This window comes from Miscanthus floridulus, chromosome 2, assembly GCF_019320115.1.
Source record: "Miscanthus floridulus cultivar M001 chromosome 2, ASM1932011v1, whole genome shotgun sequence".
Taxonomy (NCBI): Eukaryota; Viridiplantae; Streptophyta; class Magnoliopsida; order Poales; family Poaceae; genus Miscanthus; species Miscanthus floridulus.
The window spans coordinates 25,923,445-25,945,524 of NC_089581.1; the positions used below are offsets into that span (position 1 = coordinate 25,923,445).

At 45.3% G+C, this 22,080-nt stretch overlaps 1 protein-coding gene and 1 pseudogene across 1 annotated transcript; both read right to left on the reverse strand.

The window, feature by feature from the left end:
- Positions 1–35: 35 nt before the first annotated feature.
- On the reverse strand, positions 36–6,608 carry LOC136520358 (arabinosyltransferase XEG113). Its single transcript, XM_066513833.1, has 10 exons — positions 5,748–6,608; positions 4,326–4,579; positions 3,976–4,111; positions 3,680–3,774; positions 3,526–3,579; positions 2,731–2,844; positions 2,333–2,431; positions 2,106–2,225; positions 812–898; positions 36–732 (listed from the first exon to the last, which is right to left on the reverse strand). Exons 1-10 carry the CDS (start codon positions 6,463–6,465, stop codon positions 562–564), a joined length of 1,848 nt encoding a protein of 615 aa, XP_066369930.1. The 5' UTR covers positions 6,466–6,608; the 3' UTR covers positions 36–561.
- A 2,059-nt stretch (positions 6,609–8,667) lies between these two features.
- Positions 8,668–9,358, reverse strand: LOC136536240 (uncharacterized; annotated as a pseudogene).
- Between the last annotated feature and the right edge of the window lie 12,722 nt (positions 9,359–22,080).

Consider the following 22,080-nt stretch of genomic DNA (forward strand, 5'->3'; position numbering starts at 1 on the left):
AAACATATTGTAAGAAAAATTAAGGGTCAAAAATCTGTTCTGATTGACTATGTAAGAAAAAATAAGCGAAGTTTTGCACAACAGTTACGAGAGATGCCTATGTGTCAGCAGCCAGATAAGTCGCTCAACAGCTTCCTATTGCAGCAGCTGACAGCCGAGTTTTCCACAACATTTAACAACAATGGCCTTTCTCCTTTGGAGCTGATGCCTGTATCAACTATGAACATGATGCAAAAACTAAAGAAAAGGCAACTAAGCCGTGATCTAAATGTTGCCTCCAACTAAATCATTGAGCCCCAAGCTTCAACCCATGAGCTGCGAACAAGGGGCTGCCACTTGGCCAAAGGTGAATCACTCTATGGAAGAACAGAACTACAAAGCCGGTTGACATTTTTCTATGAAGCACAAAATTGGCCTGAAGAATCGATTGGATCACCAACAAAAAGGAGCAGGCTGCTCCGGTGACCCAGGTAAACCTGTAGCATGTAATCTATCTTGCTTTGGTTACAAGATCTCAGATCTTCATCATTACAATTCTTTCTTGCACCTTCTTGTCAGCAGTCATGACCAAGGTGGATGGTCCTGTTCCCTAGTCTCTGGAGGGTGTGGCCTCCACCCTGGTTTCTCGTCCCAGTACATATCATAATATATGTGACCAATATCACGGAACTCTACACAACACCATAGGCCCACATACCTCTTCACACGATTTCGGAATTTCTTCTCCACAGCCTGGTTTCAGTAATTTGCGTTAAGGTGGAAACTTTTATCCAGAAAATTAGGCAACATGTATAAGAGTATAACAGCTTACTGCATCAGCAAAACCACCGAAGGCATCAACCATAGATGAGAATTGTATGATTTTGACATCCTTATATGGTGACAACAAATCCAACAGCTATTCAAAAAGGGACAAAAGGCACAACTTCAGCATATGTACAAAGAACAGAGCAAAATTTCCTAGCTTCAAGATACAATAGTATTTCCGAGTTTGAATAAAATGTTATATTCCTCAGCAGTTCATTTTTATTTTTCTATTTACTTAGACTGTTTGCCTTATTCCCGATTAGGATAGGACTACATCAAGGGTCAGCTTTGAGCCCTTATCTATTTGCCTTAGTGATGGATAAGGTCACAAAGGACATACAAGGGGACATCACTTGGTGCATACTTTTCGCGGACGATGTAGTGCTAGTTGATGAAAGTCGGACAGGAGTGAATCAGAAACTAGAGTTATGGCGGGTGACTTTGGAATCCAAAGGTTTTAGACTCAGTAGAACTAAAACTGAGTATATGAGATGTGACTTCAGCACTACTACTCGGGAAAAGGAAGATATTAGTTTGGAAGGTCAAGTAGTGCCTAGGAAAGTAGTGCCTAGGAAGGATACCTTTCGATATTTAGGATCAATGCTACAGAGAGACAGGGATATTGATGAAGATGTTAGCCATAGAATCAAAACAGGGTGGATGAAGTGGCGCCAAGCATCTTGTGTCCTATGTGACAAAAGGGTACCACAGAAGCTAAAATGCAAGTTTTATAGGACGGCGATTAGACCTGCTATGTTGTATGGTGCAGAATGTTGGCCTACGAAAAGACGACATGTTCAACAGATAAGTGTCGCGGAAATGCGTATGTTGCGTTGGATTTGCGGTCATACAAAAAGGGATAGAGTTCGGAACGATGATATACGTGATAGATTAGGGGTAGCACCAATTGAAGAAAAGCTTGTTCAACACTGGTTGAGATGGTTTGGACATGTCCAACGGAGACCTCCAGAGGCACCGGTGCATAGTGGAATCCTAAGCCAGGATAGTAACGTGAAGAAAGGCAGAGAAAGACCGAAGTTGACTTGGGTAGAGGAAAATAAAAGGAGACTTGAAAGGATGGAATATACCCAAAGACTTAGCCTTAGATAGGAGTGCTTGGAAAACAGTTATTCACGTGCCTGAACCTTGATTGCTTCTGCTGGGTTTAAACTCTAGCCTACCCCAACTTGTTTGGGATTTAAAGGCTTTGTTGTTGTTGTTGTTGTTGTATTTACTTAGACTGTTGTACTTTGGACTAAACTGAAACCACATGCTGCATGAAAGAAATAACAATTTACCTTTTCTTCAGTACTATTTCTTGGTAAAAGAAAGGATCTGTGCTTATCGGTTTCATCAACTCCAGAGCATCTGGAGCTATGCTCATCACAGAGTTGAACATCGAGTAACGAATCTTTCACCTAATTGAACGCTCCAAATCAAAACAATTAGGACACAAGCTCACATCTCGTGTTGCTAAGCATTCAAGGTGAAATTAAAAAAAAAACAGCAAATCACTTGAAATTACCTCTTTAGGTAATGATGGATTCTCAAGAAAGGAGTACTCTCTGAAATCAATATGTGGACCAAACTCTTCCTTGGGCAAGTCCTTTAGCATAACATGAACCTGTGCCATGACCCATGAAATTATAAGGAAATTTGATTCATAACTGATTTACAAATATCAGATAACTATTCTCTTCAGACCCTCTATAAGGGCCATTTTGATTCGGCTCAAGGCAAAGTTTAAGAGGGTAGGAGAGGGGAGGGGCGATATGGATTGGCAATGCCACTAACCAACTACAGAACGAACCTCATGGGGTGAAGTGACCTGTTATTTGAAGCTGAGGTGGCAGTATGGATATCAGGTTTTTTAGAAAAACAATAGCCTCCATTACAAAAGGAAAGTTTTCATTACAGAATTACCTCAAACACATGATCCATCGGGCAGAGAAAAGGTTGTCTGGTCATTGTTCCTTCTAAAATTCCAGGATGTCCAAACCACATTCTATCAAGCCTGCACCATAATGGAGGCATTACCTAAAAGTACAAACTGCAGTCAGAAAAGGGGCATCAACATGTATGAACACTACAAAAAGCTAGATAATACTTCAAAAATCTTACTCCATTCCAAATTATGTCGTTCTGGCTTTTCTAGGTACATAGTTTTTTCTATGCACCTAGATATCCATTATGGTCTAGATACATAGTAAAATCTAGGTATCTAAAAAAGCCAGAATGACTTACAATTTAGAATGGAGGGAGTATCTACTACCTCCAAAAGCAGTAGAACCTAAAAAATGATGATTCTGTCTTGTACTGAACTGTGAGCAAGTATTTAGTGTAAACAAATGTTAACATCTAATTTATCACCATAGTACTTCTAAGGCTCTACCTTGCTCATATGGAAATTTTGCTGGTAAACGGAATTGAGAAATTTGTATTAATTAAGGAGAGACGGCACACAATATCTCAAAAGGTAAGAACATAATAGTAATCTTTGAGATCAGGCAAGTAAGATTTTAAGAAAGAGACCAAATTAATGATGTCAATGGAACAGGGGCAAATCAAGTTCAGTCAGATGCTTCCACCTGAAGGTATGTCCATTTACCCCCACGATCATGCAAGTGAATCATTTCAATTTAAACTAGAAAACAGCTGAACCGAAGGAAAACATGAAGCATGAAAAAAACAAGTATAGAAAAGAGACATTTCACCTACCAGTGTCCGCTTTAACAAGGACGCGACTGCAAGTGCGGTTCTTATTTGCTTCAGCTGAAAAGTTTCATGCAACTAATTAGATTAAAAGAACATGCAAACATTAATAATAGACATACAACTGGTAATTTGATCGAATATATATAGAAGAAGATACCTGATAATTAACCAACTCAAAATGAGATTCAACAGTATGAGCACCGTCTAATAGCAAACTTTTTGGAATGTTAGGTTTAAATGACAGGAAACCTCCTGCAACAGGACAGTAGACTAAGTACAGAAACACTAATAAAATGGTAAAAAGAAGAAACTATAAGACATTAAGAGTACTACTAGTACAGAGTCCATTTCTACTTTCAAGGCACTTGAATAAACCAGTCAGAATAAGCACGAATCTCTGTTCAAGACAGTAGAGTACAGTTTGCTTGTGACAGGTATAGACAGTGAATAGACCTGGAGAATCATAATAAGATGGTTGATCAAAGAAAAGCATTGCCTCTCGCAATCTATGGCGCTTTCCTTCAGTACCCGCATACTGAAAAGTAGTATGAACTGCATATGGTTCCAAATGAAGCTGCTTATACATGCCCTGACAATCCAAAGAAAATAAACACAGAGCACCTTCAAATCAATAGAGCACTATGAACACAACTAGCAAGGCGAAAAACTACCAAAACAATGCAAACAGAATGTCCAAAGAGCTACATGGACACTAAAATATAACGAGATACAACTATTATCTAACTAAAAAGTGTCTTCAAATGCAAAATTTCTAATTGGCAACCACAAAGAGATACTCCTACCTGCACAAAATATGTATGGCCGCTGCAAAATATACTTGCCGGTAGTACTCCCAGCTTCAGTTTCCCATCATAAGAATATACCAGATCACCTCCTTGAACTGGCTGTCCAAATTTTTTGCGTACAAGATCATTAAAAGCATTCTGGTCCCACAACTTATCATCAGATATGACTAACTCTTTCCAATCTTTTGCCAGCCTTTTAGCAGGTTCAGTGGGTCGCCAATGGAAAATACCAATGTTGAATGCACCAGTAACTGTGAATAAGATAATAGAGATTGACTGTCATGATATCAATTACATAGCATTGGAATCTTCAGTTATGTAGTTTTCAATACGACGTGTTCGGCTGATCCAGAAACAAGCTGATTTCGGCTGATTCAATAGTGTTCTGTGAGAGAGAATAAGCTGAAACAAGTTGACACAAGTTGGGAACCACCAAAGCATCCCTGCTTCAGTTAGGTAATTTAATATAAACATAAGGAGATACAAGAGTGGAGTGGAAGGGACATGCCTGAAAGATGAGGGTGAAGTACAGCATAATAAATTTGAGCATGAAATCATTTTGTTGGGCTATGGAGAATGGAGGGTACATATGACTAGGTCCATAAGGACCTCCAATACCTTATGTTTTTAAAATTCCTAGGGCAGAAGAGATTGTAAAGATAGCTATCGATGTTCTAAATCTACCCAAAGAAAACACTGAATATAACTCATGCTTTCAGGAATTTATTTGCTAAATTTAATTTAATATTACAACACTGAGTAGAGGAACCAAAATATAAAAACATTTATAGTTAGAGCATGCTTGAAATGGGTGCATCCATCACTCAATAATGCCAGCGAAACACAAGAGAATGCTGAGCTGCTTAGTTGTCTTCATGTACACAGGACTGCCAAGCAAGACGGTATGTTCAATAAGGTCTACATTGCAGGTATTTGCTACATGATACTCATGCACATATACTTCAGTACTTCACAAACTAGCTACATGAGTTGTACATTGCTGTCACTAGTGAAAATCTTTCTTCATTGATTGTAAACTTTCGAAAATGCTCAATGGTGTGTATTTGTACTTAAATGCAAGTTCATTTCAAACTTCCAAGACATGCAGTACAAGGGAAATGGCTCATGCAGCTCTTCGACCTCCTAACATAATGTTCAGTTCAGCTACAAATAAGATATAAATAACTTCTTTGGGTCTGATTACTATATTCAGGTGCATATCACACCATCTCTGTTGTTAACCTCAGGATTGAATAGAATATGATGCGATCTGTGCTTGATTACTACTGCTCGCAACAGAGATTGGTAACGAACACACTGGCAACCTTTTTTTTTTTTTTTTGCGAGCAGAACACACTAGCAACTTAGTAGCAACCAGAACGATTCAGAACCCACGTCATATCTGTGGTCAATAATTACCTTCCCTCCAGTTCTCCAGGCTGTCGTCGGTGACGGTGGGTATGACCTGATCGCTGGACGTGAGGAGATCCGCGTCGGGGTATCGGGCGAGGTAGGGCAATGGGTTCTTGAGCCACACCATGTCCGTGTCGCACATGAGCAGCTCGTACCCGAAAGGCAGGAGCGCGTTGATGAGCAGCACCTTCTCCCTGCCCATCTTGTGGAAGGTGGGGGAGCCCCACCCGGCGTCCTCGGTGGCCATCCTGCTGCCCATGTCGAAGACGGGCACGCCCCGGAAGTAGAGCTCCCGGAGCAGCTTGGTGTCCATGGCGCCGACGAGGAGGCTGTCGACGCCGAGGTCGGTGAGGTGGCGCACCCAGGTGAGGATGAAGTCGAGGAAGGCGTAATTTCCGAAGGTGACGACGATCACGCCGTCGCGGGCGCGGGCGGCGACCATGTCGCGGGTGAGCCGGAACGCGCGCGGAGAGGGCATCCGCGCCCGCCGGGGCGGGGGCTTCCAGATGGGGCGGTTGTACATGGTCTCGGGCTGGGCGGGAGTGGGCGCGGAGAGGTTGGCCCCGGCGATGGCGGCGGCGGGGAGCGGGAGGGTGGGCGTGGAGAGCGGGGAGATGGAGGAGAGCAGGAAGAAGAGGGCGGAGACCGCGAAGCCGCCGAGGACGGCGCCGTAGATCCCGACGAATACCGGCTTGGTGGACTCGGCGGAGCACCACGCCGCCATTTCGCTGGCGGGGATCGGGGTCGCCGGAGGTGGAGGCGGGGTCAGCGAGCGGTGGGGGCCGGGGACATTCTGCGCAGGCAGTGAGGGGACAAGGACGGTGTGGGTCCCGCTGAGCGGTGGGTGCGCGGTGGGTCCCGTGCGACGGCAGGGTCGTCTCGTGCAGTGCACGGTAGATGTGTGGCATCCCGCTACGGGAAAGCTACGGACGCCTACACACTACACAGTGGGTCCCGCCTCCCGACGCTGCCGTGCGGGTCAGAGGAAGCGACAACAACGACAAGGTTGGCAGGGGCTGATGGCACAACAAGCAATCGACCATTTTGTTTTCTTTAGGAATCATCTTGTATTTTACTTTAAACCAGCATTCGTGCTGTCAAATAATTTTTTGAAACATTTGTATACTGTAATAAAATATTGGCATCTTGCCTTAAAAGTGTTGTAGAAATTTATCTTATAATTCGTATTTTTCGGCTTGTCTTTTCAGTCGGAACAGTATTTTTCTCTAAAAAATCAGCAGAAACAGTATTTTAGCTTGTTTTTTCAACGAAACGAACGGGCTATATGTCCACATTTCCTCCTATTTTGTTGATAGTCACCTACCTGCTATTCGCGTGCCATGGCCCTAATTAATTGCTTGAGACTCACATTATGTTTTCTCTAGTCCTTGGCTGCGAATAGGGGGAAATGAAAGGTCTCTTTTGCAAAACGCTGACGCGTGCGGGACTCTCCCATTGCGGCCCGCCTCACACATGGGCCTGCTTCGCGTGGGCCGAGCCTGAGGGCCGCACGTGTGGGCCGCGCGGATGGGCAGAATTGGTTTTTCTTTTCCTAGTGAATTAGCAAATGTTTTTCTAATTTAGTTTTGAGCTAATCCTTGAAAAATTATATCAAATTCTGTAGATGTCCAAAAATTATGAAACCAATTTTGTTAGGTTCTTAAAATTGTGCTCTATCTGTTAGTGTATTTAGTTCATATATATTTGTTGATACCAGTGGCTATTGAATCATTTGAGAGTGCTTAATATGATTAGGTTAAATAATTATAGGAAATTTTGTGGTTATTAAATAATTATATTTGTTGATACTCAACTTTGTCTATGTTCTACGTGCAAAGCTGCATTGTTGCACCTGGTTAGTTCCAACACCGCCTGGGATTGAAGATAGAAAAATAATATTCATCCAAAAACTCTTTTGTGTCCATTAATAATTCCAAAAGCAGGACCAGGTGATTCAGGGGACGCTAAGTTCCATTGGCGGGATTCAAAGATCACTCGTAAATTTGACTTTATTTGTCATGAAACATCACTTTCTAACACATTAAAACATAAAAAAAAATAAAATGCTAACAGATCAATACACATATAACTTAAGAGTAAAAATAGACATCTAATTGTTGTGAGAGTAAAAATAGGCAGTGTTCGGTTGGTATGATTTTTTTACTGTTCATGCTGGAAAAACATTGTTCATGCTGGAATGTTGTGAGAGAAAAACACTGTTCCAGCTGAAAAAAGAAGCCGAACAAACCGGCTTGTAGCTCAGCCGAACACTGCCTAAGCATTATAGGGTCATCAATTTACAAATCAATCAATAAAATACAATCACATGAGCACCAACCCGCAATAGGGGCTAGTTTGGATGGAACCCTGGTGTTGTTGCCACGGAAAAATGACTGCCTGGATGTTGCCTGTTAAATTATCGTGTTTTGTCTGCTCAGGCTATATCACAGATATATTGTTTGGTTTGAAATATCTGCCAGGCAATTTGATCTTCATTAAATGTGAAGGAATCTAAGCCGGCGACGTTGCCTGCGGCCAGGCGATCGTTTTTGTGTACCTGGCATGCCTGGACCAGGCAAGGATACAGGACTACAAGCAAACGTCGTACAGGCAGCATCCAGGGGTCTGTGTCCAGGGTAGTATACAAACAGCCCCTAGCAGCTTGATAACTGCAATAGTGGCCCGCTGTTGCGGCCGTTAAGTTGCAAACCGCTAGCCTATGGCCGCTACCTCATCGCGGTAGTGGTAACTAGCTACTACCGCTATTGCGGCCGCTACCGCTGTATTTGTTACCTTGTCCACACAAGGAACAAAACGCTACAGCGTCCGTGAACATGGATCGATTCCAAGATGAAAATTTTACAGATACAAATTTATTTCATTTCCACACCGACGCATTTACACGGTTGCAACACAGAGCAAGCAGCTAGCTAGCTGGTGGGCAGTCACTAGCGAGTGACCACTGTCCGCTGATCAGTGACCACTGGCCACCATGCACCGGAAATTCGTGCCTCGTCGTCGTCGCTCGCTGCGGCTCGGTTATGTGGGCTTCAGATCCTGGAACATGGACTCCCACCGCATCTCCTCGCCGCCGTCGTCCGTCCCACACCTCCCAGTTGTCTTCGTCGCAGCTGCGGTCCTCCATACTCGCGAGGCAGCCGGCGATGGCAGCGGCCGTGCCGTTGCCCCTCCACTTGTTGGCACAGCTGTTGGTGAGCACAATAGGGTTGCTCACGAGTGCAAACATCATCGGCGGCTTCCTGCCGCGCGGCGCCACGCGCGACGCGGCTATCTTGCTCCAGCCGTGCGCGACGACCCTCCCGCCGTGGTGCCGCGCCGGCGTGGATGGCCGGCCGCTCCCTGCGGCTGAGGGACGGCGACGACACCGAGGCGCGGAGCCAGCCGAGCGCCGCCCGCGCGGACCGGTGCACGGCGGCGTCGAGCAGCCTGGTGGCGCGTCACGGCAGGGCAGTGATGGCGGCGGCCACGTGGGAGGAAGACGCCCGTGGAGGCGAGGAACCCGTGGTCGAGGTGGCGCACGTCGGCGGCGCCGAGCTTGTTGCGCGCGTACTCGAGTGCCACGTCCGGGTGTTGCCACGCCACGCGTACCAGTCCATTGGCTGGCGGGGCTGGCGGGCTGGCGGCTGGAAGCAAGGCTTCCGCAGCAGCCAACGGGGAGGCGGTGTCAAGTGAGCGGCGTCACGTGAGCGGGTTAAACCAGCGGCAGCGTCTGGTGGATCCGTGGATGATGGCCGTGCACGGATCGTTGGGTTTCCCACCCACGGACAACAATTAGGCATTAATAATACAAGTAATTGCGGCTCTAACAATAAAGGAAAAAGTCTACTTAACCCTCTCAATTATTGTTAGTTATCTACTTCACCCCCTCATCTATAAAATCAGGTATTCTACTACTCAAACTATTGAAAACCGTCTAAATAACTCCATAAGGCGGTTTTGAAGATGGTTTTGCTGGCGTGACATATTAAAAAGTTTGTATAACCCCTAATATATCAAAGGTTGACTGCATAACTCCTCAACTATAAAACATGATATTATAGCCTGTAAAGCATCAAATAATGTTCAAATGGCTCATGGAATGGTCTTTAGGGTCGTTTGGACAATGTATCTTGCCACACTGACCTAAACACACATGCTTGCACGAAGGCCATTTGTTTCCTCCACCTCCTTACTCTTTCTAGGTTGAACCATCATCCAACGAGCAGTACGTGACATCTTGTCTCCTGCTTCACCTCCCATCACTCGTCAATAGCATTAAGCTCAAGCACGCCACGTCTACATCGTCGTCGTTCAGCCCCTCCCACATCCTCCATCCGCCCATCCTTCAATTTTTTAGGTACGCATAGGAGGAGAAATCAAGAGGAGACGATGATGTGAAAGGAGTCGGATGACAAGGACACAAGCATAGTGCATGTGCTCAATGTCGTTGAGTGCATGAGGCGGAGTAGGAAACAAGGTAGTGCTCATCGGGCGGTAGCGCGCATAAGCCTGGAAAGAGTTCGAAGAGGAAGGCAGCCAATAGGACTGTGTGCAAGCATGTGTGCTTAGGGCAATGTGGTGGGATACAACGTTCAAAAGACCTTACATGATCATCATTTGAACATTATTAGATGTTTTAAGGGATAAAAATATCTTATTTCATAGTTTAGGGGATCATGCAGTCAACCCTTGATAGGTTAAGGGGTTATATAGACTTTTGAATATGCCACGTCATCAAAACCACCTTTAAAACCGACTTAGGAGGTTATTTAGACAATTTTAAATAGTTTGAGAGGTAGAGTACATGGTTTTATAGGTAAGGGGGTGAAGTAGACAACCACCAATAGTTGAGGAGATTAAATAGATTTTTTCCAATAACAAAACAAAATAAGCTTTATTAATTTCAAAACGAGGTAGTAAGTTCCAAATTGCTACTGAATCGAAACCTAAAAATTCCACCATGGCAACCTCGTAAGCTTGAATAATTTCGGGTCGAATATGAAGGCTTAGTTCAAATTTAATTTAAAGTATTTAACTATCCACCTGTGACGCAGCAACAGTACATCGCATTCGCATAATCGCAGCAGATCAGCAGAAAACATTACTACATGACAAGCCGAGAAGGAACATTTGAATACAAACATGATATCCCAATCCATCCCTCCTGGGCATCGCTAGTCCATTTGACTTAATCCCCGTTGCAGCCTTCCTTAGGCTGCCATCATGTACACAGAAATAGCATTATTAGCCTGGCATCATATATACAGAAACAGATTGAATCTAGTAACAAACTAAACAAAGGGGAGAATGCCATCAGGCATCTTGTCAACGAAAATGATACATGAAATAGGCATTCAAACACCTGCACGCAGCATATTGTAAAGCAAAATGCTGTATGAACTACGCATTCCAGAGCTTTTATATATCTCTATTAGCTATTCCAAGCTTGTGTCTCTATGATTCCTAATTCACAAACCTGAATAAATCTTTCTTCAGGTATATCCAGATGCTTACATCTACATCATGAAAAGAATGAAAAATACATAAACAGCACATTCTGCAGTCTATCCAGAGTCAACTAAATGTGATAGGGCGTTTCAACTGACTGTATGCAGTGTCTTGTAAAACAAATTTATGTATTGAATACGCAACCAAGCGCTTGCATAAATTCCTTCAAGCTATTCCAAGCTTTTGTCTCTAAGATTACTAATTCCCAAACCTTTGCCCTTTTCTTTGGTTATCCGATGCCTAGTTCATGATAAGAATGAAAATAAAATGCATAACCTGCTGTCTACCCACAGTCAACTAAATGTGAAGGTATAGATTGCATTTAAACAAATCTGGATAAGACCATACTTGGTATGAATGACCAATAGTAGAACGAACTATATTGCTAGCTGGCTATTAAGCTGACTCAATTAAAATGTTTATAACTTCCTCTAATCCCAAATACAAGTACATTGGGACATCGACATGCCTCCGATATCATTGACTAGCAGCATCTACAAAAGCATATCAGCATAAATGAAAAGAGTTGCATATTATGAACATAATGATGGTCAAAGATACAAAATTTTGACTTCAAGTATGACAACACACAGCGCTTAATTGTAAATGATGTCTTCCACACAAAAAACAGGGGTTTACTGCATGAGCCTGTAATAGTGCATTTATTCACCTTGGTCTTGCGGCTATCTTTTCCATCATTCTCCTTAGAGGTCAGCTCCCCAACAGTGTTAATCCTGTCAGCAGTACGGCAGAATGACATGTTACTATATGACTCTTACAAATAAAAAACATGTATAAGAAGCTCGTACATAATACATAATGAGAAACCAACAATAACTTTCCAAGGACATTAAACGATCATACTCAGCAATGGCGCTATCCTGGCTAGCTAGACCTTGTTTGGTTCATCTTCCCTAAAGTTTGTTCTGTATCTCATTAAATATTTGGACATATATATGAAGTATTAAATATAGACTAAAAAATAACTAATTGCACGGTTTACGACTAATTTGCGAGATGAATCTTTTAAGCCTAATTAGTTCATAATTTGACAATATGGTACTACAGTAACAACTGTATGTGCTAATGACGGATTAATTAGGCTTAATAAATTCATCTCGCGGATTACTGATGGATTCTGTAATTTATTTTTTTATTAGTATCTGAACACCTCATGTAACACCTTCATATGACACCCGATGTGACACCAAAAACTTTACCCTCTAAATTTAAACAAGGCCTTAGCAGAAAAAAAAAAAATCATCACGTATCTCCTCCAGAACATCCCACCCATCCAACAGGATCGCAGTGGAAGAGCCTTTTCTGGATCCGCATGGGTCCTGCCTGATGGCCTCACAGATTGTCTCTGTCTCCTTAGCAATGCCCTTAAATCAATCATTTAGAAATTGGTGCCAACAAATCCTTAAACATCAAGAAGACCACAATTCAAGTAGTTGTAGCTTGTTTAACTAGATAGAGACAGGAACATACCATCATGAGCCCAGCTACACTGAAAGATTCTGGGCCTTTGCACGCCATGAAGTCTAAAGCACACCTGCGTGCAATGTTAATGGTGATGCACTTGCACATCAACCCAGCCTCCTTCGTGATAAACTTGATGTGGGTGATAGGTCCCAATCTCCAGCCACTCGCACATCAACTCAACCTCCTTCGTGATGAACAACAAATTTGCAAGCAATCAAACAAACATGCAACTTGAGATTAAGTTGAGCAACTATAATTTTTTGGGTAAAGTCCAATTTACAACCTTGAACTCTCGCCAAAGTCCGGATTTCAACATCGAATTCTAAAACCGGATAACTTTGGCCCTCAAACTCTTGAAAACCGTTCAATTTTCAACCCTGGGCTGGTTTCTGGGCGGTTTTGGTGTATGAATTGTAACTTTTGCTATTTTCGAGCGGCGTCGAAATTTTATATTATTTTTTTGAGCATCTTAACGTTCTCAAATGAAAAAACTCAAAACTACAAAGTTATACATCTCATTGAGAGCTACAACTTTGATATAAAAATTATTTTCATTTAACTCCATACAAATAATATTTTAGTGCTCTAATGCGGCAAGCGCTAGTAGGCGATTATTATGGTGCTGAAATTTTATATTATTTTTTCAAGCATCGTATTGTCCTCAAATGAAAAAAATTAAAACTATAAAGTTGTAGATCTCATCGAGGTCTACAATTTATATATAAAAATTATCTTCATCCGACATCATATTGAAGAGTTTTCTATTTTTTAAAATTTGAGTCTCGTCACGCCACAGTATTGTTTTGTCGCGTGACGAGACTCAAATTTCAAGTGGGGGTCTGTCCCACTAGAAGACGACGCGTGGCCCAGCTGATCTGCTCAGAGTCCCGCGTAAGGAATCAAGGCAGATTTCGAGATCAAGCAAGATCCTGGTCGGTTAGAATAGGAATCCTTATCCGGCCACCTATAACAATTGTAACTGGTTAGGATTAGTTTCTAGATCTGTAACCCTGCCCCTCAGACTATATAAGGCGGGTAGGGGACCCCTCTAAAAAATCATCTGATATACATATAGCAATACAATCATACGTAGGACGTAGGTATTACGCCTTCACGACGGCCGAACCTGGATAAAACCTCGTGCCTGTCTTGCGTCACCATCTCGTTCATAGCTTGCGCACCTGTCTGCCGATAATCTACTACCTTGGGTATACCCCTAGGTAGACTGCCGACCATATTTCATCGATAGTGGCGCACCAGGTAGGGGGTGTGCGTATTGCTCCCTAGACGAACAAGATGGTCATCATCCCCGGTTCCATGGCTACGCCGAACGGCCTCACGTTCATCATCAGCCAGATCACCTGGACCACTGGCTCTGACAACTTCATCGCCATGACCATGGAGGAGGTGCGGATCCAATCTACGTTGACCACTGCTTCACTAGCATCAGCTACGGCTCTGACCACGTTGCATCTGGCTCCGGCCACACCAGCATCGTCTTCAGCCACGCCGACAACCCGTCGTTCACTTCCTCGCTACAAAGGGAGGTAGATCGACAATACTGACCTGCTCGACTCCATTGATCGGGTCGGCACCAAGCTTGCTGAAACCCTAGCTCTGGTAGATTCGATTCAAAATCAACCTACCGAGCAGGTAACCACTACCCACAATAGATCTACCCAACCAGCTCAGGCAGTCGTCCTGCACGACTTGGTACGAATCTCGTGGTCACGTCTACTCCTGAAGGGCGCTCCGTTTGTCGCCGACCAGCCCCCGCAACGGGTCTCCGGCTCTCCGATTGTGAAGCCTTGATGGAGAATTACCAGGCTCAGCTCTACGGCCTGCGAGACACTGCTTCCAACTACGCATACAATATACAACGCTGCTCGGATCTATGTTTTATACATCGACCTCGGCCAAAGCCACGCGACTTCATCAACATGGTTCGGATTGAGGAGTATCAAGAAGGATCGGTTCACACAGTTCAAGAGGGCGGCTCAAGCTCCCCGTCCGGTATCGCATCTATTGGCTCCGTCCATACTGAGCTTCAGCATCGTGACAATGAAGAAGTTGAATACGATCTGGATATCCCAGACCACTCCCTGGGGTTCCCATGATTCCCATCCTTCCCACCAAGGCGAGGAGACTTGATCAATGTCGTCAGTAATGACGAACCACCGGCAGTTGGCAAAACAGAATAAGAAAGGCTAGCATACGAAGCACGCAATATTGACCGGTTTAACCGTGGACAAGCCAAAGCCGAGGCAGAAGAGGAGGCACGACGCATAAGGTTCCAGCCACGCTATCTCAACAATGCCTTTGATAGGGTAGGGAAAAAGCAGGTCTTCAGGACTCTAAGCGCCAACGTAGCTGTTGCTATGGCGACAATGCAACGACTACCCAATACCCTAGAAATCTAGGCAATTCGTGATGATGTACAAGCTTACCTGACGGCTGCTATAGCCCAGACCACAGAGATTGCAAACCAAGCCCGAGCTCCGTCAGTCTCAGTCGAATCAAGCCACAGCCGCTAGTACTCAAGTCGCTCATAGCCACCCAACCAATGTGGCTCGCGCAACAACGACCCACCAGATAACCGTCAAGGCAGAAATGGTGGTCATGATGGTGGTCGGAATGACAACCGCCATGACTACCGGGACGACTACCGCCGTAACAACCGCGGCAATCACCGTGATAACCACGGTCGTGGGGTCAACCAGGGTGGCAATCAGGATCGCCATGATGGCAATAACGATCTCCGCCATTACCTCGGAGAACACGATCTGCGCGATCGCATTAACCAAAGAGCCAACGATCGTGCATCCCACGAAAGCTATCGCCGTATGGAATATGATACTATCCATAGCCCTCCGGGTTTGAAGCAGTTTACTCCTCACCTTCGCCAAGTCATGTGGCCAAAAAACTTCAAGCTCGAAAAACTCTAGAAGTACGACGGCAAGGAGAACCCCGAGTTATGGGTCATGCTCTATGAAACTGCGTGCAGATCAGCCATGGCTGACGAGCACATCATGTCTAATTACTTCCTAGTCACCGTCGGCCATGCAGGCCACCAATGGCTGGTCAGCTTGCCGGCAAACTACTTTGATTCTTGGCAAGAGCTCAAGCAAGCATTCATCAACAACTTCATTGCTACTTGCGAACAACCCAGCAACAAATATGATCTGCAGTGAATTCGAGATCGCAAAGATGAGCCACTGCGCGAATACGTCCGACGCTTCTCGGAGATGCGCATCAAGGTCCCATCAATCTCCGACAATGAGGCAATCGAAGCTTTCATCACTGGTCTCCGCTTCCATGATGCCCTAAGGGACAAGCTCCTCTACAAAAGACCTAAATTGGTCACAACGCTCCTAGCTACTGCTAAAAAATATGCGGACACCGATGATGCTAAAAAGATAATCATCGAAGAAGCAGCAAGGGTTCCACGCTCCAACCACCCCCACACCGCGATGACCACCGTGGCAACCATGGTCGGAACGACAATTTTGATTGCCGCAACCAACGCAACGATTTTTGCAACCACCACGACCAGCGCAATCAGCGGCGTAATCAGAGCGACGATTACAGGGGCAAGCGTGCTCGGGAAGATGATGGCGAAGTCAACATTGTTAAAAAAGGTGGCGGACATCGCAACTACGAAGAAGACTATGCCAAAGCATTGAAAGGACCCTGCCAGCTCCATCCCAAGTCAAACCATACCATGAAGAATTGTCGTGTTCTCAAATCCATCTACACGCGCCAACAGGCTCTGGATAAATCCGATAAGCCTAACGACGCAGGGGAGCAACATAACGAGGACAACGATGATGAAGACGTAGATCCCCGTCACAAGTACATCAAGGCAACCGACCGCATCCACACCATCATTGGGGGCAGAGTATCCATCGAGACCAAGCGAGAGCGCAAGCTACTCGCCCGTGCTTGCTTGAATGTGGCCAATCCCGACAACCTCATCGCCGATCCATGGCTCCCTCCTTGGTCTCACCATGAGATCTCCTTCAACAGAAAGGACCAATGGGCTGCAATACCTGAGCCAGGGCGTTTTCCTCTAGTTCTCAATCCTTGTATCAACAAGGTTCAGTTCGATAGAGTGCTGATTGACGGCAGCAGTTCCATCGATATACTGTTCAAGAATAGTTTGCCAGCCCTAAAGATAACCCAGGCTGATCTCAAGCCATACGAGGCACAATTCTGGGGTGTTCTCCCCAAACAGAGCTCCACACCTCTCAGAAAGATCACGCTACCTGTGCAATTTGATACCCTAGACCACTTTCGCACCGACTACGTCAACTTCGTGGTCGCCAACTTCGAAGGCACCTACCATGCTATCCTTGGTCAACCAATGCTCACCAAGTTCATGGCCATACCTCATTATAGGTATTTGGTGCTCAAGATGCCTACTGAGAAGGGGGTTCTAACTCTTAGGGGCAACGTATACGTAGCTTACACCTACGAGGATGATAACTTCAAAATAGTAGAGGCTCATGACCTCTCTATTCGCATGGCCGAGACCACGCTCGACGCCAAGAAGACCCTAGCCAACCACCTGGAGATCCTAGAGCTCGAGGCCCCACGCAAGAACATCAAGTCCAAAGAGCACAAAGAGATCCAGCTGGTCAACGGTGATCCTAGCAAAACGGCCCTTATCGGGGCTAATCTAGATCCTAAATAGGAAGACACGCTCGTCAAGTTCTTGAGGAGCAACGTGAGTGTGTTCGCATGGAAACCCACTGACATGCCCGGTGTACCTCGAAACTTGATCGAGCACTTCTTAAATGTCGATGGCAAGGCCAAACCCATCAAGCAGAAGCTACGACGGTTCGCTCATGACAAAAAGGAGGCTATTAGGGTAGAAGTTACATGGCTTTTAGTAGCCAGATTTATCAAAGAAGTGTATCATCCGGAGTGGTTAGCCAACCCGGTTCTTGTACGCAAAAAGAATAAGGAATGGAGAATGTGCGTTGATTACACTGATCTCAACAAACACTGCCCTAAAGACCCCTTTGGCTTACCTCACATAGACGAGGTTGTAGATTCAACTACCAGTTGCGAGCTGCTTTCCTTTCTTGATTGCTACTCTGGTTATCACCAGATCGCTCTCAAAAAGGATGACCAGATCAAGACATCCTTCATCACGCCCTTTGGCGCCTACTGCTACACGACCATATCGTTCAGGCTCAAGAATGCTGGGGCTACCTACCAACGCGCCATACAGACCTGCCTCAAAGATGAGATAAAAGACGACCTCGTCGAGGCTTATGTGGATGATGTAGTTGTTAAAACCAAGGAAGCATACACCCTTGTCGACAACCTAGAACGTACCTTTGCAGCCCTTAACACATTCCAATGGAAATTAAACCCAAAGAAGTGCATCTTTGGTGTTCCACCTGGTATACTACTCGGCAACATCGTTAGTCATGATGGCATACGCCCTAACCCAGAGAAAGTAAAAGCTGTCTTGGAGATGAAGCCGCCCAAAAAGGTGAAGGATGTTTAGAAGCTTACCAGATGCATGGCTGCCCTTAGTCGTTTCATATCTAGATTAGGTGAAAAAGGACTACCATTTTTCTAGCAGCTCAAAGCATCCGAGAAGTTTGAGTGGTCGAAGGAAGCAGACGCTGCCTTTACACAGCTGAAACAATTCCTTACATCACCTCTGGTCCTCACTGCTCCCAGAGAAGATGAAACCCTCTTGCTTTACATTGTGGCAACTAATCGAGTGGTCTCCACTACCATGGTGGTCGAGCACGATGAGCCCGGCCACGTCTACAAGGTACAGCGACCAATTTATTTCATCAGTGAGGTGCTCAGTGAATCAAAGACCAGGTACCCACAGATTTAGAAACTGATCTACACCATACTAATTACATCCCAAAAATTAAAACACTACTTCGATGGATATCGTGTGGTGGTCATCACCGAGTACCCTCTGGGCGACATCATTCACAACAAGGATGCAAATGGGTGCATCGTCAAATGGGCAATGGAGCTATGCCTTTTCTCCTTGGAATTTGCAAGCCAAACTACAATCAAGTCTCAGGCACTTGTCGATTTCATCATTGAGTGGACAGACTTAAGCACGCCTGCCTTTTAGGGGCCCACTAAGTATTGGAAGATGTACTTTGATGGCTCTCTCAACATCGACGGCGTAGGAGTAGGAGTCCTTTTTGTATCACCATCTGTCGATGAAATATGGTCGACAGTCTACCTAGGGGTATGCCCAAGGTAGTAGATTATTGGTAGACAGATGCGCAAGCTACAAATAAGATGGTGATGCAAGACAAACATGAAGTTTTATCCAGGTTCAGCCGCCGTGAAGGCATAATACCTACGTCCTGCGTCTGATTGTATTATTGTATGCTAATGAGATATATTTTTTAGAGGGGTCCCTTGCCCACCTTATATAGTCCACGGGGGCAGGGTTACAGATCTAGAAACTAATCCTAACCAGTTACAATTGCCATAGGTGGCCGGATAAGGATTCCTATTCTAACCAACCAGGATCTTGCTTGATCTCTAAATCTGCCTTGATTCCTTGCGTGGGACTCCGAACAGATTGGTCGGGCCACACATCATCTTCTAGTGGGCCAGACCCCCTAGTCCGGGTCGGCCCAAGCCTAGTCGTAAGGGTATAGGGGTTAATACCCCCATAGCTAGTCCCCGAGCACCATGTATTATGCTATGACACGCCGTTCGATCTCCTTCGGCTAATGCAATCCGTCTTCATGTCATCTCCAACTAGTTGAAACATTGACCAAGCGAATATGCCAGTATTCTAGTTAGAACAGAAAGTAGTAAACCACGATTATAGCCGAAGATTCTGGTTATCCGAAGAATGCATGGTGCTCTAAAGAAAAAAGAAAAAGATTTCTTTCCTAATGAAGTGTGCCCACTTGTATTTCTGAAAAGAAATGTAAGTGACCCTTGTACAATAGTAGTTATGGCCAACAGTCAGAGCATAGGGGTCGATAAAATAAGCACATTCACTGCAAGGTGAAGTGTGCCCACTTAGTCCCCAAGTCTGGTAGTAGGTGATGTAGGCACGTGGTGCCAGGGTCTAAAAAGAATTCCCACTAAAGTTGAGAATCCAATCGTCATACAAGCAATACGAGATGCATCGGCAGGTGCATCGTACCGATGTAGTCCCCGAGCTTGCTGGAAGGCGAGGTATTAGCCTTGTAGCAAGGTCTAAATAAATGCCTCTCAACTGTATGTGAGTACAAATCACATGTAGCCGAGGAGAGCGGTCTCCGAGAAATGCACAATGGTGGTCTAGACAGTCCCCGAGCACGATGGTGGTCTAGACAGTCCCCGAGCACGATGGTGGTCTAGACAGTCCCCGAGCACGATGGTGGTCTGGACAGTCCCCGAGCACGATGGTGGTCTAGACAGTCCCCGAGCATGAGAAGTGTAGCGAAAAACCCTATGCCACTTATACTATTATTTTTTATATTTATTTATTTACTTGCTCTGTCAAGTCCAATCTGACACGTCTAGTCAAAGAAGTAGACGGGTATAGCACGTCATACTTCCTTTTTGTCTTTTCAAGCAAATAGTTGCGTGGCACCTGTAAGTAGGTGCGTCTGCATGGGCCCTCCCACACTGGCAATGAAGAGGCGCATATATTGACATAGATCTCGAGGCTGTGAAAACAACCATCTGCGGCGCGTGCGCACGTCTTCCAAGAATCTCGGGCAGACAAAACGGCATAACTCTTGGGTTAAATACAATATGAGATAGGTAAGTTACTTTTTTACTGAACCCCATTGCCATTCGCAGTCAGAGCCATCTTCTTCCTCTCGCCAACCCTAATACCTCAGAAATTACCACCAATCAATCCTCTATCATTTCCTCGTTCATCAGCAAGGCCAGAGTCATGGCGAAAAGCGATGCGCAAAAGAAAGCAGGAGTCATGGCGAAGGAGTGGTGGAAATCAAGAAGCAATGAGCAGACCATTGAAGACCTCATCACCATGGGGGTACTCCACAACAAGGAGCTCGTAGGATGGCGTGCGCCGGAGGGCGAGGGATACCCCAATCCACAACCAGGTGAGATCGTGGTGTTCGAAGACTTCTTTAAGCGGGGATTTGGGGTTCTAGTACATCCTTTTCTTTAGGGGCTCTGTCTTTACTATGAGATTGGGATTTGCAATCTGCATCCCAACTCGATCCTCCTTGTCGCCACTTTCATACATCTTTGCGAAGCATATGGCGGCTTCTAGCCCCATTTCGATTTTTTCTGCCATCTTTTCTGTCTGTGGAAGAAAGGAAGCGGCGGTTCAAAGATAGTCGAGGGTGTGTACCTCAACCTCTATGATGGCATGAAAGCTCAGTACCTACACTGCCCATGGAACACGTCGCTAGATGACTGGTACAAGAAATGGTTCTACATTTATGAAGAGCCAAACACGATTACATTGTGTGACGTGGGGTACATTCCGGAGAAGAGGACAAGCTGGTCAGAGAAGCCTGAGCACCTGGAACAGATTCCAGAAATATTTGGAATGATCCCATGGAAAAACTGGATGGTCCGAGCATGGTTGGGAACTTCATCAACCGATGGATCCAGCCCTGCCAGAGGAGAGTACATCCTAGCTATGAATATCAAGGTAGCGTGGACCCGACGAGGACGAGGCAGGAGGCGCTTGATAAAATTGAAGTCAAAGCCAGAATTGGAGAGCTATTTAACTTAGCTGATCCAAATTATGCCAGATTGAACGACATCAAGCAGCTTTCAAGCTTGCTCAACCTCCCCCAAAGGTAACTCGTCTTGCCCTGTACTTGTAGTTTTATATTGTGGTAGGATAAGTGGAAACTTACTGTGTTCACCCATTTTTGTTACCTAGGTTAATGATCAGGATAGAGCGATAGTGTTTGTGTCGCCACCCCCTGGAGTGGAGTGGCCACAAGGAGCTGGTCCCACCACCCAGACCAGCGTCGAGATCAAAGACGAGGACATCGACTGTGTGGTGCTCGGAGCTGGAGAGGAGGCAGTGGCCCTAGCCGCTGGTAAGCGACCGGCTACCCCCAAATAGCCGAAGAAGAGATCCGTAACCACCCTGCTCACTGGGGGGGGCACTAAGTATCAATGAGCCTGAGGAGGGCCCGAAGGAGAAACCTGCCAGCAAGCGTCGATAGGCGATTTTTTCCTAGTCGGACGATGATGTAGAGGAGGGAAAGGATGCAGACACCTTTCGACTTGTCCCTCGAAAGAGGAGGAAACAACTGGAGTCAATGGAGCAGGGTGTCTCCTCCACGCCTATGGGACCCACATTGCCGATGGCGGTGAAGGATGCAGCCGGGTCAACCTCGGGAGTACCTAGGCA